The 16,189-nt window shown below is 28.5% G+C and overlaps 1 protein-coding gene across 2 annotated transcripts; it reads right to left on the bottom strand.

Moving 5' to 3' along the window:
- Nucleotides 1–10,807: 10,807 nt before the first annotated feature.
- On the bottom strand, nt 10,808–14,400 carry LOC145093776 (uncharacterized). 2 transcript variants are annotated; one of them, XM_079032017.1, is made up of 6 exons: nt 14,226–14,399; nt 13,201–13,310; nt 12,369–13,010; nt 12,199–12,236; nt 11,856–12,015; nt 10,808–11,003 (listed from the first exon to the last, which is right to left on the bottom strand). In XM_079032017.1, exons 2-6 carry the CDS (start codon nt 13,282–13,284, stop codon nt 10,992–10,994), a joined length of 936 nt encoding a protein of 311 aa, XP_078888143.1. In that variant the 5' UTR covers nt 13,285–13,310; nt 14,226–14,399; the 3' UTR covers nt 10,808–10,991. The 2 variants fall into 2 exon arrangements, with proteins under 2 accessions (XP_078888143.1, XP_078888144.1); XM_079032018.1 differs by lacking the exon at nt 10,808–11,003 and adding an exon at nt 11,502–11,586 and having other exon boundaries at nt 14,226–14,400.
- Nucleotides 14,401–16,189: the final 1,789 nt, after the last annotated feature.

Raw genomic sequence — 16,189 nt, 5'->3', positions numbered from 1 at the left:
TGTTGCAACAGAGTTAAAACTTACCTGAACACCAGTCAAGAGAACACAGAACGAGTAGATTCATAGTTAGAATACTATAGGAGTATTTTAGTCCAGATAAATAACTTATGTGAGAACTTAAAAGACTCTTCTGGATAAACCTATAATTTGTGGTATTGAGCATGGGACACTGAACTGAGGTCACTCCAGTCTCCTTCTCCCTCCCCGGAGCACCGCCTGAAGTCCCTTCATCTCCTGCCATGTCGACCACTTTCTTCAATAGGTTAAGAAATCGATCTCAAAGCCTTCTCTTCTTGGCTCTGATACCAATTCAAGATAAAGGAAAACACAAGTAATCAAACTATCTCTTTGATTAATAGGAAAATCACTCAAAACCTATATTGTTTTTCTGTACAAACCATGACTCGGTATCTACACACACACACATACACACACACACACACACACACACACATATATATATATATATATATATATATATATATATATATATATATATATATATATAAACTACCGGCTTGCAGAATTAGACAAGGAAACTTAAATCTATCTTGCTTAAGCTCTAAGATTCTTGGACTCCAAGTCCTACATGACTTAGGATAAAAACAATTCAACCAAATGTATAAAGTTTGAGACTTTTTCGGTATTTTATACATAAATTATATTTTCTAAAATATAGGAAATGACTAAGATTTTTATATATAATACGGAATTTTATATATAAAATACAATTTATATGCATAAAATACATATAAAATGTGATTTTTATATATCCAATACAATTTTTATACATACATAAATACATAAAATATATTTTTATACATAAAAATGTTTTTACATAAAAATGTTTTTACATAAAAAAAATATAAAAAAAATGCATATTTTATACATACAAAGCACATACACTATATATTTTATACTTATATTACGATATTTGTATGTATAAACATTAAATACGTTTTTATATGTAAACAATTAAAATACGATTTTGTAAAATATAAACATATGAATATCATTTGTGTATATAAATTCGTTTGATGAAAAAAATGACAAATACCAAAAAAATCTCAAGTTTTACATACTTAGTTGGAAAAACCCTTAATTTTTTGTAGGTAAAAGTTTTCAGAAAACTTTTCATTACAAAAAGAGGATGACCGGATGACCTCATTAATAGATTAAAAATGAAAGGTTTTTGAAAATTTATAATTTTACCTAACAAACAAAAAGGTTAGGATTTCTACTAATTATGTAAAATTTAGAGATTTTTTTGGTATTTTTCTTTTAAAAAAGTATACATTTTATTTTTATGTAATTTCATAACTTCATGGTATTGATGATATACTCTTCTTATTACCTATAATGCCTCAACTCCATGGCTTTTATAAATGTCATATGAATGGTGTCGTTTCATATATAGTTTATGTTCAATTAAAAGGCTACTCCTGTCAATAATAGAAACATGGGTGGTTGAAGTCATTATAAAGTATTAAAATCGTTTCACTACTATCACCCACTCATTTATCATCATAAAAAACTATACGTTTTCTTTTTGATTATGTTGTCACAATTTTTATTTTACACACTTGATCTTTTCATATTTTTGGGTTTTACCCCATTTGTTTCCAATCATAACACTTTATATTTACACATTTGACCAATTAAATTAAGTGATATTTATCATGATAACCACTTTCCTTAAATGCACATAGTTATTGGACTTTATTTTTTGAAAAACAATACGGATCGCCATCTTTGAAACTTGATTAATTTTTGAGTTTTGAAGACTCTATTAGTGGTTTCCATTATTTGAGGGCTAATATTGGAACTTCAAAATGATTCTCGAAACCAAGTGGCAAACCCTCTCAACCTAATATGGGAAGTTGGGAACTTCATCCTTGCAATTTCGCCTTTAAAAATTTACTATTATGCTTTTAAATTCCTTAGATTGTTGGTTGCCCAACATGTTTTTTCAAAAAGTAAATAGTTTCTTCAATTATGATTTTAAACACGAACAAGGAGTTCAAAACTTGATGCATAATTGAATATGTTTGAAACTCGTCGATCCAAGTTTGAAAGTTAGAGAGTTCCTAAATTATATAAATTATTATGCTAGTATCCTACTTTATTTATGTATTGTTTTTATTGTTCATATCGGCAATGTCTTTATAAGTTGATTATATAATTGTATTATTACGTACTTCCAGTTCTAACAGTTCCAAAATCATAACACGATTTCAAATATTTTTTCAAGAAACAGTGTTTTAGAGCTCTAGAAGTATTTTAAAAATGACATAGCTTTGTATTTAATGGTCTACTATTTGTTAAAAAGTTGCTAAAATTGTTGTATATTCAAAGAAAATGGTTATTTCAATGAATATCTTCAAACAAGTATGTTACATATATTACACGTTTATAATAAAATAGAAAAATATATGTTGTTTCGTTTTCTATGATTATCTTTTTTTTATCATTTTAAAATATAAAATTTCAGTAATTTCCTAATAAAGAAGTATGCGTCACTTGACATGTCATCTTTATTTTTCGTTCAACCCAAAAATATATTTGAATTCTCATTATTTCTTCTTCATTAAAGCATCTTTAATGGGAGTTTGTATTAATATTGTACTAGGTGTACGACCCGTGTAATACACGGGTTTATTAAAAATAAAAATTTAATATCAATATTTAAACATTAAATTTAATATGAATATCAATTTTAGAGCTCTCATTAATTATGACATTTATTACATTATAAATATATCAATTTTTTTTCAATGAAACATTTATTTTTCTCAATATTATAACCGAAATAAGTTATGATATGTGAACAAATCAGAAAATTACATGTGGAAATAAATAAATTCTAAAAATCTATTAAAATGTCATATGTCCAAATCAATGAGGACATGACATGTGGCAGAAAATGGATTTTATTTATTAGTATAGATTACGATTTACTTTTTTTAAGTGTCTGCTTATTATCAATGGAGTAGAGAGTTTGTTTTTTTTATTGATCACTCAGTACATATTGAGTGCTCAATATATGTTCATGATTAATACCTTTAACTCTTTATTATTTAATGACAAAATTGTAAGTTTGGTCATTTTGGTATGTCAAAAATTGGATGCTCTGTCCAAAATGTTTTTGAGTTGCACCATTGGTCCAGAAGATTTTATTTGTTGTGAATTTGGTCCAATTTCTATGGAACTTTTTTAAAATATGGTTCTGTCATTTGTATTTTCATTTTTCATTTTTTTATTACATATATAATAAAATGAAAAAGAAAATACTCTCTCTCTCTCTCTCCATTTTACATTTGCATCCACCACCACTCATTATTCATCATTAAGTGTTGCTTAAACGAGAAGCTTCCAGGGCATCATTTTTTGGCCATCTTGTCCAGCAGCGATCCTACTATTCACATTCTCAAACTTTGAAATCCAACAAGGAATTGTGATACCACTGGGATGGTTTATATATATATATATATATATAGAGAGAGAGAGAGAGAGAGAGTTAGGTTCAAATGTTTTTAACAACTATTGTGTGCCTAAATGCACCAATGAGAATTCAAGAAATAATAAAGAATTAAATAAATCATTAAAGGGTATTTTGGACTTTTGGCACTTTTAATTAAGGAAATGATTTAATTGAATTCATTCAATTAAGGAAATAAAGTTAATATATTTGACCTAGTTATTTGGGGCCGAACACATTCATCATCGGCTCACCATCGCCGATTCTGCTTCTTCTTCTACAATTGATGTATCCTCTCGTCTCGCACCCTCCTTCTTCCATGTACCTATTTGTACCACCGCCTGCAAGGACCTTCAACAAGATTCGGGCTTTATTCGATCTTATTTTACAGCCGTTATCTTTATCTCTCTCGTTCCAAATCCATGGACCGATCCTAGAATATAGTGATTTATACTCACCAGTCATAGGTATGTAATTATATTTCTCAAATATTATCAGTTCAATCAAAACTGAAGCCACATAACCATTTATGTTTTTTTTTTGTTCGATCGTATGGAAACCGAACACAGGAGGTATACCCTCCTGTGTAACTCATTTGATGATGATGGTTCTGATATGCTTAATCTAATCACAGGTAATTTCTTGAAACAACATTCTGTCATGGCCTCCATGTGTTCGATAAAATGCCTCAATGAAAAAATAGTTAAAAATCATTAATGTTTTTACTTCACTTTGTTCCTTATTCTTTTCAGAACTATATAACTCAATTTAGATTGGGTTGGATGTCATTTTCATAACAATAGGTTGATGCTAGTTCCTTATTCTGTCAGAATTTGCAGTTAAATACATTGAACATATCGAGAAGAAACACATGGAACCCGAAGAATGTTAGTTCCTTATTTTGTCAGAATAGGTTGATGCTAGTTCCTTATTTTGTTTGTTGGATATATTCTTGATAATACAAATTCTTAAATAATATTCTTGCAGAATAGTTTATTTTGTAAGAATATTATTTGTTGTATTCTGATAGAATTGTAGTTAATTATTTGTATGTTTAAAGGTTTTACAAGTGTATCACTACAAATTGCTTGGCAATGAATTTCTGGTAGAAAAGGCTTCAAGAATGGCTTGAAGACCTGATGGGAAAGGGTTGAAGAATGAATTAAAGAATGATCACACTCATTTTTTAAGAATGTTGTTATTTTTTAAGAATTATACTTGTTTATTCTTTCAGAATGTTTGTTATTATTCAATGAATCACAATCATATAATGTAATTTTTTGATATATTATTAGTTCAATAATCGATTTTGTGTATTCTTTCAGAATGTATTTACTAGTTTATGTTTGACATTCTGCCATTCTGACAGAATAAAATCGAAAAATACATTTACTAGTTTATGGTTGACATTCTATCATTCTAACAGAATAAAATCGGATTTTTAAATTTAAATTAATTTAAAATATTCAGATTTTTAAAAAATAAAGGAATTAATCATCCCTAAAAATCCGAAAATTTCCTTTTTTAATATAGGTTAATTGACTAAAATGCCCTTATGCTGAAATTTGTGTGATTATATGGTACATGCTATCATATTCTACTACCATAGACCCTCAAATCATCACATTTAATTATATTCCATCCGATGGTCCAGATCTGTGCTTTCTGGCACACAATAGTTAGTAAAAACAAAATAACCTAACCCTATATATATATATATATATATATATATATATCACAGGCACCAACACTCTCATTTTACGGCGGCAACAATTTAGACCTAGATGCAATCTCCGATCAAACCCCAATAGCAAATTTAGATCCAGATGCAGGTATCTTGTTGGGCGACTTCAACACCTTCATGTATTTTTTGATATCTTCTGCAAGTTCGACATTTGGGTTTAAAATTCAAGCTTCTCATGGTTTTAGATCTATGGAAGACTAAGCAACTAATCTGGAATTTGATTTTTGGCGATTTAAGCAAGAATCTGGAGTTTACTTATGTATTTAAAGTTTTATGAGTTAAGAAAAGATATGGAGATCAATTTTGTATTTAATCTAGACTGGTATGAGTGTGATGAGTTCGATTTTTGGATTTTGATCTAGATAGCTATGAATTCAAATTTTGTGCTTGATTTTTGCATTTGATATAGATTGTTATGAGTTTCAATTTTTTAATTTTGATTTTATGAGTGGGATGTCGACCATAGAATAAAGAAATAACTATGGCCAACCTAGATCGTTTGAGGATTTAAGATTTTCATATCGATTGACGATCATCGATGACGATAACTGGATCGATTAGGATCCAAATTTGGAGGCGGTAATGAGACAAGATGTGGAACGGTGAATAATCCTAAGATTTGGAGTGTAATGGTGTTAATTTTGGAAAGTATCAGAGAAGCACGTCATTAGGAGGAGTGTATGGGATGTGAATAGAATTTTTATTTTTTTTATTTTCTTATAAATATAGAAAAGAAAAACAAAAAGAAAAAAAGAAAAAGGTAAGGGTATAATTGTTATTTTAAAAAAGTTCTATACAAATTAGACCAAAGTTACAATAAATGAAACATTTTGGACTAGTAGTGCAACTTCAAAATATTTTGGACCAAACTTTCAATATTTGACATACCACAGGGACCAAACTTGCCATTTTCTCTTATTTAATCATACTGCATTTTACTCATTCATTATATTTTAGTTTTAAATATTTGTTATGTATTTACTAATTATTTAATTTTGTTAAATATTTAATGACAATTTATTATAAAATATAAGTTTTATATCATTTATATAGCATTTTGAATCATTTTTTATTTTTATAACTATGACATATTATTTTTTTGTATTTTATGTATATAAAATAAAAACATAACATAGTAATATTCATATTTTTGTTTGTTTGTGAAATTTAATATATAATATATGTTTAAAATTCGTCTTATTAAATTGGAATGTTTTATAGAACATTTTAAATATATAATGATAGATTAGTTATTAAAATAAATAAATAAATAAAATAAAATAAATAGTGGAAGAGGTTAACCATTAAAGTTGTTATTTATTTAGAGATTAAAGTTAGTGGAATGATGAATTGATAATTATTTTAATTCATACCATAGGTTAACCATTGTAAATTATCTTCGTGCATAAAACCAACTTTCCAAATTGAAGCCAATATATCTTCAACAAAATCAAGGATGTTATGAAACTTGATAACCACAATCGAAGAAAGGAACGATCCTTATAAAATAACTTCCATTATATTTGGATGTGAAATCTCATGAAATTTGGTTTTTGTATTCGTCAAACATCGGAATCAAAGTAGTTTGTTCATTCATTTGAATGGCATATCTAAAATTAGGATTTTAAATGTATATATTTTGATGAAAAAATGATGTGTCTGGTTCGTGGTTTGCAAAATTCACTCATTGTTGCTATCGATTTCAAAGTGTGTCGCTCCCTTTGTTTTTAAAGCTAAATCGAAGGTAATTATAATATCCATTGAAGCGTCTCTTTTCTTTGTTTTCACGTGCTTTGGAGTTCATCTCTCAACAAATGTAACTATATTATCCATCTAAGTTTTTTCTCCTTACCATATGAGTTTGTATTTTGACACCATGGATTTGTATTCTCTACCTTCCCTTTTCTCAAAAGATTTTTATGATTTTGTATGAATGAGAAGTATCATTATGTAACCACTTATGTCTTTTCTTAAACAATATGCAAATCAATAGCTATTGCATGATGTTTATTGATTTAATTCTTAATGGACTTAGGTTATGCAAGATCCAATTTTATCCCTCATTCTCAAAATATGCCCATTTTTTATCATACAGATATAGTAATTTGTTTGTGGGTCCGTAATAAATTAGAAATAAAAACACAATAGGTTTCTCGATTGTAGTTTCAATAGAGTTTTGAAAGATTCTATATACATTGGATTTTATCAATGAAGTTAGAAGTTATAGACTTTCTCCATTTAATCCTCTGTTATTGGATTAGTTTCTTTATCTTATGGAAGAATCTTGATTCTCAAGGATTGTGTTTGACTGCCAAACCTAGTATTCAAGGTCCTAGGTTTTGTATTTTTGTTAATGTAATGCTACTCCATATTCATTCAATCTAAATAATAAAATATTTATGAGAAATTAAATATCCTCCTATTTTGTTTTCTAAAAATCTTCATGTATAACATTTAATACTCATTTAATGATATTTTAATATACTAATATGACACATGTCATCATTTAATTGGGTAGAAAGATTTGTAGGAACAAAAAGTAAGAGTATATTTAATTTCTCAATATTTATTAACCATATTCATTCAATATGAACAATGCAATATTTATTTAATCTTATTTTAACTAGGTATGATCATCTTGCAAGATATTTTAAAAAGTGTTATGTAAGAGGTAAAATATATATCCTATAATCCTAATTACTAAAAGTCAAGAATGGATATTACTGAGTTATTTTGGTTAGTGTAGATTTGTTGAGTGACTGAGAATAATTAAGTCTGAATTTCGTGGGTTGCCTTGGAGATAACATGTAGTTGAGCAAGATTTATTGCAAGAAGTACAACATAGCAAAGCTTTGATACATTAAAGGATATGAAGCTAAATAAAGTGACTTCATGTGTATTTGTCCCACATTAAGTACAAGTACACTTTCTATATTATATTCTACTATATATAGAGAGCTTAGTATATCGAGAGAACTAAGCATCATATATATATATATATATATATATATATATATATATATATATATATATATATATATATATATATATATATATATACACATGCAAAATCTTATGTATATACATAGAATCGAACATAATACTTATCATCTTTTTCAACCTATTAAGTTTGTGAGGTATTTTTCCTTCTTATTAGTGATATAGACATAGAAGTGAGCGAGTGTTCGTTGCTAGGTTAGTTTGATTCATATAGGATTAGAGAGAGACATTTCTTGATGTAAAAGTATTTGAAGATTGTTAATAGAAGTGTCTTCTTCTTAGTATTGTTGTGTTGATAAAAATTTTCAATTTTGTAAGTTTTCCCGAATGTAAATAATTAGTTTTCATTGTGAGAGCTATTCACAAAGTGTGTTAAATCATAAAAAGTTTTCGGTCTTTCCTCTATATTTTGGAAATATATTATCAACCTAAATTTGTGTGTTATCCATTGATTGGTTTACTATTTAGGGATAAACATGTTACTATTAAGTTTTAAATTGATAGACATGTATGTGCAACACGAACTTAATAAGCTCTGGGCTTACCCAATTAAAATTTTAAATGTGCGCAACCCATGAAATAATATAATGAGTGGCAATGGAGAAGGGAAAGAAGGCTTAGCCAGGAAGATGACAAAGAAGCTCTACAAGGATATAACACATGAAGCTCTTAGTCAAAGATTTTATTTTACTGTTAGTGCTTTTATTGTAGTTTAGACAATAAATAAGAGTTATAACTGATCTTGAAGGGTGTTGGAATAGTTCTTATATTGTTATTTACGATATTGAAAATTAGGATAAAAACTTACCACTTACCAAAATTAAAGATGACCAAGCTAATCACGTAATTAAAACATTACTCAACATATAACCCCCCTTAAATGACATGGATTAGGGTTATACATCTCCCGAATGACTTCTTCTTCTTTTCCTCAAATATGGGTAATATCCTCGTACAATGTTGTTATGTCCGACTTAGCTACCGAGGGATCCAGTTCGTGATAGAGAACAAAACTACGAGTGTACCTATGTTCACCTCTTCTCCAACAAACACTAAAGTTGAAGGATAACTGTAGGTCGGTAGCTACCTAAGGAAACTCCTATCTGATCATCCGTCTCCTACCCCTGAGAGGCATCTACCTCATCCCCATTACAAAAAGAGGTTTACTATGTTGGGGGGACTTCTTTTTTCCTTTTTAGAAAGAATGAAACACATAAGGGGTCGTCCCTTTGTTTCAGCTTTCTCCTTAGATTGTGGATTCATATGGGCCTCAGACCCTGCTTTGCTTAGTTTACTGACAACGATAAATGCTTGATTGATAAGTACGACGAGGAGATGGAGATTCGAGAAAAAAAAATATATGAATAAATAAGTGAAGGTTTGGCCTACATGCTCAACTCAAGTAAGAAGAAACTATAAATTCAAGCCTATTGTATTAAATGGTGGCAGAGGGAGTACGCGGCCACAAGACATTATTGTCCTTTTTTTGCACTTGGAAATTGTTGTAACTTAGCAATTTGATTGTTCTAGATCACACATGGCAATGATTGTTAGTATGCTTCCTAGACCTTACTTCTTGATGACTAATCTATATTATCAGTTGATGGAAACCATCCAAGAGAGTTATAACCCTAATTTGTTTCATTTAAGGGGGTTATATGTTGAGTAATGTCCTAGATGTTAGGTGATATGCCAACTAAGTATTAAATATGCCAACTAAGCAACAATTACTCTAAGGTGTAATTTGAACAAAACATGCACTTGGATGATATTATGTGTACAGATACCGATACTTTTTGTACCGACTAAACCTGAATGACGTTTTTTTGAACAAATTTGAAACTTAGTTAGCCTCCAAAGACATTTTCTCAATTAGTCCATGCAATGTAAGTCATAATTACAGATAATACTAACCCACCCAATAAGTCAATTATCTTAATTTGAACAAAACGTATATTTGGAAGGTATTTGGTATACAAAGACTTTAATTCACTGATATTTTTTTATTATTTTTTATTAACTAAACTTAAATGAAAACTTTTAAACAATTTTGAGACTTGATTACTCTGATAAGTTATTTTCCTATTGTCTAGTCTATCCGAGATAGGGGATAAAGAAGAGTTCTAGACACACACTAAATAAATAAATAATTGAGGTGTTTGTGTGTGTGTGTGTGTGGGGTGGGGGGGGGGGGGGGGGGGGGGGGGGTCACAGCTTTTCAGTTGCTTGAATTATGTTCAATGCTAGACAAGGTGGTCCTCTAGAATTTTTCAGATTCTTATGTTTGATTCTATGATTGATTCTATGGTTCTTGATTTGGAGGTCAAGAAGAATTTTGATGCGGTAATTGAAGTTCAAATTGGCTTATAACTCTATAATTTCTAGTTTCTTGCTAGTAGTGTTTTAATATCTTCCTGTAACCATAAGTTTTATGATGTATTTATTGTTTATCCTAGTTCGGATAATTTATATCCCACTAAAAACATTTAAAGGAATTTGAAGACATAAAATCTATATTTGCGTCCGAATTGCGTTACATGTAAAAAAAAAAAAAAAAAAAAAAAAAAAAAAAAAAAAAAAGCAAATGTGAATATCATCGTGTTTATGTTTATAATTGTTATAATCGTCCGCCTAGCAACCAAGCATAAATTTTGAAAAAAAGTACAAATGCTACATCAAATCAAACCTCCAACAAAGTGATATAAATTTTCATTATTTGTGTGTAAGGGTAAATGTGTAAATCACAAAACTTGAGCACCTTCAAATCAATCATGTAACAGCCTGCACAAACAAATTTCAAGATTTCACATCATTAGTCATAATCTGTTTTTACTTAATAGAGAAAGTCAGAGAAAACATGACAATCTTTTATTGACTGATGTCTATGACAAAAATTGCAATTTTTTATCTCACCCAAAAAGACCTAAATGCCCTTTTAATCCTCAATCTTGAAAATAACCCAAAAAACTTGTCTGGTCCCTAGTAAGAAAGGCAAACCTAAGGTTGAATTGGGTTTTACCATCAACACCTAAAATATTTTAAAAGGAAACTAGATTTCACGATGATTTCAAATAACGAAAATTGCAAAAACCATATTTCAAGAAGTTACAACTGTGAAAAAAAAAATCTAATATAATTATTTATAAAATTTTCATTCAGTTAATTTGATAAAGAAAATCTTTTATACCTACAATAATCCACAAGTGGTCTGGAGCATATATATATATATATATATATATATATATATATATATATATATATATATATATATATATATATATATATATATATATATATATATATATATATACATCTGTGCAAGCTATTACTTATAAATGCAGCCTGGAGTACTACTGATTTATCACTGAAAAACAAGAAAAACGATTGAAAATTAGCTTAAAGACTTTTTTTTAATGATGGAAGTAAATGACCATTTTACCCTTTGAAACATTTTTAAACAATCAAAAAGATCAATCATTTCAACATAACATCAAACACCAAACAACCTAAATCGTATGCTTCATGGGAACTCCTTTTAAGGTAGAAATTGTAAATCAGTACATTCTAAATTCAACAAATAAAAATAAAAATAATATTTTATAATTAACTTGTAAGGAGAAAAAAATTAAAAACCTTGGAATGAAGACGAAATGATCGCCTTATGACAAGTCCACCACTTTCAAGAATCTCCCCACCAAATAATTTTGTGCTTCTTAAAATTCTTTCATGAGATTGACCATGAATTTGACCACTTTTGTGATAAACTTTCTTTCTTTTAGACACATTTTCCTCTCTGTAACAAATTCATTAAAACAACAAAATTACTAAATTGATGTTTAATACTTTTGACTCAATGCAGAAAGAACGACTTAATACAAAAACACAAGGAAATAAAGCTTTCCACATTTAGTTGTTTAATTTTTTACGAATTTGCCCTCATTAACTTAATGAGAAACAAAAAGAAGACTATTTATACCCTAACACTTCAATTCCTTGTGTAGAATTGATCCTTTCCTGCAAAAGTAAGAATGATAATGTTATACCCTTTGTCAAATAATACAAATTCCCAAGGGTTTAAAATATAAGTTATAATTTCTTGCATTTAACTCAAAAATCCTATAAGAATCTTTACAAGAGTCAACATACCTCATTTTCCAAATATATATTTCCCCTTTTAGAACATGACGAATCTTTCTCAGAAGAAAATGTCACATTTTCCAAATATTCTGAGCTTTGGTCAAACTTTGACCAATGATGTTTTGAAGGAAGAGATTTTCCAATTTCATTACTCATGGATTTAATTGAAAACTTATTTTGGGGATAAGAATTGAAGCTAGCATCCGAAAGGGTATTTTTGTCCGTTGAACTACTTTTGCCTCCTAAACATTCAACCTCCTGCCTAAAGCTTTCAAATTTGGGCTTTAAATGATTTTGGCATACACAAACTGTTTTTTCCATACTTCTTAACCAATCAGATCGCTTTAAATTCAAATCAACAATAAGCTGAATCCCATCTTTTGCCCCTATATGATATTTAAAAGATGGAACTACTGTAGAAGATTTCATGGAGGCAGTATCTGTTAAAAATACACCATTTTTTTCATTAATCTTGATATCAGAAATGGGAGTGTTTCCATCTAGGATTGTTTTTGAAGAAGATTTCATTGTATATTTGGAAGTGTTCTTGTGAGATTTGAATATAGCTTGTGAGCATGATGATAATTTGTTCTTCATTTGTAAACGAGTTGACTTTCTGTTTGATGTTTCAAGAATCTCAACACCTGGACTCTGCATTAACAATTTTTCATGAATTTTATTCGATTGTGAAAAATGAGCATAACTAATGAATTTTGTTAATGTGTATGAAAGCCTTTGTTCTTTCTGTATTAAGTCAAAAGGAATACTCAAATATAGCTTACATGATTAAGTCATGTTTGTATTAAGATTTTGAAAATGAGAAAAATGAAAGAGAAAATACCTCAAAATAACATTCTTTTTCCTTATGGCATTCTTGTTCATGGCTATCAGTTAGATAATGCACTCTTTTGTGATCCTTGTCCATAAGTTGGCTGATTTTGTAGTAGATACCTGAACCAATGTTAATTATTTACCAATTTGATAAGAAAGCAGAACATATTCAAATTTGCAATACCTGAAAAAATAAAACTAACATTCAAGCAAAACTCAAAGCAAACAGAAAAGTCCTGACTCTTGATAAATCTACAAAATGCCCCACTCAAGCTTTTAAGAATTCACAAATGCTGAGAGTAATTACTTTGTCATTTTCTTGTATGAATGTTTAAGGTATAGAAATCCTAGTTCAGCTATTGGAAGGACCTTGGGGGGATAGCCATCATATAAGTTACTTCTTCATTTATGATCTTCAATAAAAGACATTTGCAGTGAATGAAGGAAATAGTGGATTAGTATTAAACCAAAATGTAACCATATTACATCTCAATCAATGATTAGCTATTAGTTTCCCCGTTGATCAGTAATCAAAAAGGAAATGAAATCATATAAAAATGGAATTCTACATCAAATAATGAATGTTATAGCATCGAATATGGAAATAGTCGCATAGTGTTCATTTAATCCGTAGGAAGAAGTCCAAAAAGATATCTCTATACAACTATAGGGTTACTTAGAGCGTCATCCCCAAAATTGCAAAGATCGAGGATATGTAAGTAGTAGGTGAGGACATAGCTTAACTATACACGAAAATGAACTATACAGGAACTTCATAGTTCATGTTCAACTCCCGTTTTAACAAATAGAGCGATTCCATGTGAATCAAAATCTGTCCCAAAATGGATCTGGTCAACAAATATCAACCCACATTCGAAAATGTTAAAATCTAAGATACCCACAAAGCGTTTTGGCATTCAATCTAAGATAGCATGAATGTAAGTTAGTCAAACATCAGAGTTTATAAGTAGCTTCAGTAAGCTCCAATTCGTGGAAACTGGATGCGAGTATGTAATGAAGGTCAGTGAGTCGTACCGAAAATGAAGATGTTGGCGTTGACAAGTCAACGAGAAGATACGCCGGAGAAAGAGGGAGGAGGATTGCCGTGAAACAGAATAGCCTCGCTTCTCTTCAAACGGCTCAAGGGTCCATTGAAGCCTTTCTAGTTTCTACGGAGAAGAGGCAAAAGTTTTTTATTCGATTTCAAATCGCCAAACGCTACCCAATTTAATTTATACTAAATTTCATTTGAGCCCTTAAACTTTTGGGTTTTTATATAGGAGTGATTACATGATAGACTCTTTTCCATCAATCTCAAATATATGATAGAATCATATGCAAATATCACATGATGTGTATATTTTTTATCAATCGTCTGTTACGACTTTTATATAATGTTGAATTGAAACATTAACTTCTAACAAGGAATAATGATATATATTGCAATAATGCCTAGGATTAAATTTAAATGCAAAAAATGATTAATTATTAAAATGACTAAATTGGGTGTAGGGATGAGTTAGGTTTTGGGCCATGACCGAATGGAAGGATACCAAAAACATTGAGTTGCATTTCTAGGACCGAATAGCGAACCAAAATATAAGGTACAACCAAGACTGAATATGACCAAATGGTGAGAGTACACATTTTAAATTCAAATATATACCTAAAATGTTAATCATAAACAAAATCATTCATAACAATAAAAGCAACTAGTAAACAAAAATCATTAGTTGATAATAAAAACCACAAAAGGAATTTTGACATTAGTGGTATATGGGAAATCTTCAATAAAGTCCTAAATTTTTTGCCCGGTTTATGTTTTAGTCTTAAACTAATTTTTGTTTACGAAAAAATCCTAAAAACCGGCAAAAGTATGCATTTTGACCCTTTTTGACTGGTTGGAACCGTCAACAAATTAATTTGAGACTATTTCATAAACTGACCTAAAATATTGAGACTATTTCACAAAATGACCCAAAATATTGGGACTTTTTTGGAAAAAAAATATATTTTGACTTTTCTGCTAACAAAAACCTTATTATTATTATTATTATTATTATTATTATTATTATTATTATTATTATTATTATATTATAAATATAAACAAGTATATTAATTTTTAAATTCATTATTATTAATATTTTTAATAGTATATATAAATACACTTAAATAAAAAAAATATTAAAGAAATTATTTAAAGATGAAGGTTATGGTGATGGTAATGCTTTAAGCATTGAAATCATGAATATTGCTTATATGTCCTCGCTTTGTATATGATCATTTCACATTTCTTATTATTGTTTTCAATTCAAAATATTAACACTTAACAATTTAAAAGAAGTTGTCTATTTGTAAAATTGTGTATAAATAGTTTAAGATAAAATGATTTTTCATTTTGTATATAAAATTTCTTATGGTAGAATGATTTCTTTTCAAATCCAACAGATCCACAATAAATATTTACATTGGTGGCCCATATCAAAATTAGAAAATATTAATTAAAATATCTTGTTTAATAGAAAGTAATATAACTTGTTTTGCTTTATCACACAATATTTACTACGTTTCCAAAAAAACCACAAGGATCAAGTAATGAAAAAGAGCAACACACATGTTGGTAATTTAAATACTTACACACAAGACATACACGCATATCACACGCTCACTATTTGTAAACAATTTGAAAAACCAGTAACTTCTTTTAAATTGTTAAATATTAATATTCTGAATTAAAAATAACAATGTGAAATGACTATATACAAAGTTAGAATATACAAACAAACATTCATGATTTCAATGCTTAAAGCATTACCATCCGCTCAATCTTCACCTTTATAAAATGTCTTTAATATTTTTTAAATTTAAATATATTTATATGTATTATTAACAATATTAATAATAACAAAATTAAAAAATAGTATACTTATTTATATTTTTAATAATAATAATAATAATAATAATAATAATAATAATAATAATAATAATAATAATAATAA

Source organism: Lactuca serriola, chromosome 3 (assembly GCF_051521515.1).
Source record: "Lactuca serriola cultivar US96UC23 chromosome 3, Lser_US96UC23_V15, whole genome shotgun sequence".
In the NCBI taxonomy this organism is placed as follows: Eukaryota; Viridiplantae; Streptophyta; class Magnoliopsida; order Asterales; family Asteraceae; genus Lactuca; species Lactuca serriola.
This window is presented reverse-complemented; position numbering and strand designations above follow the sequence as displayed.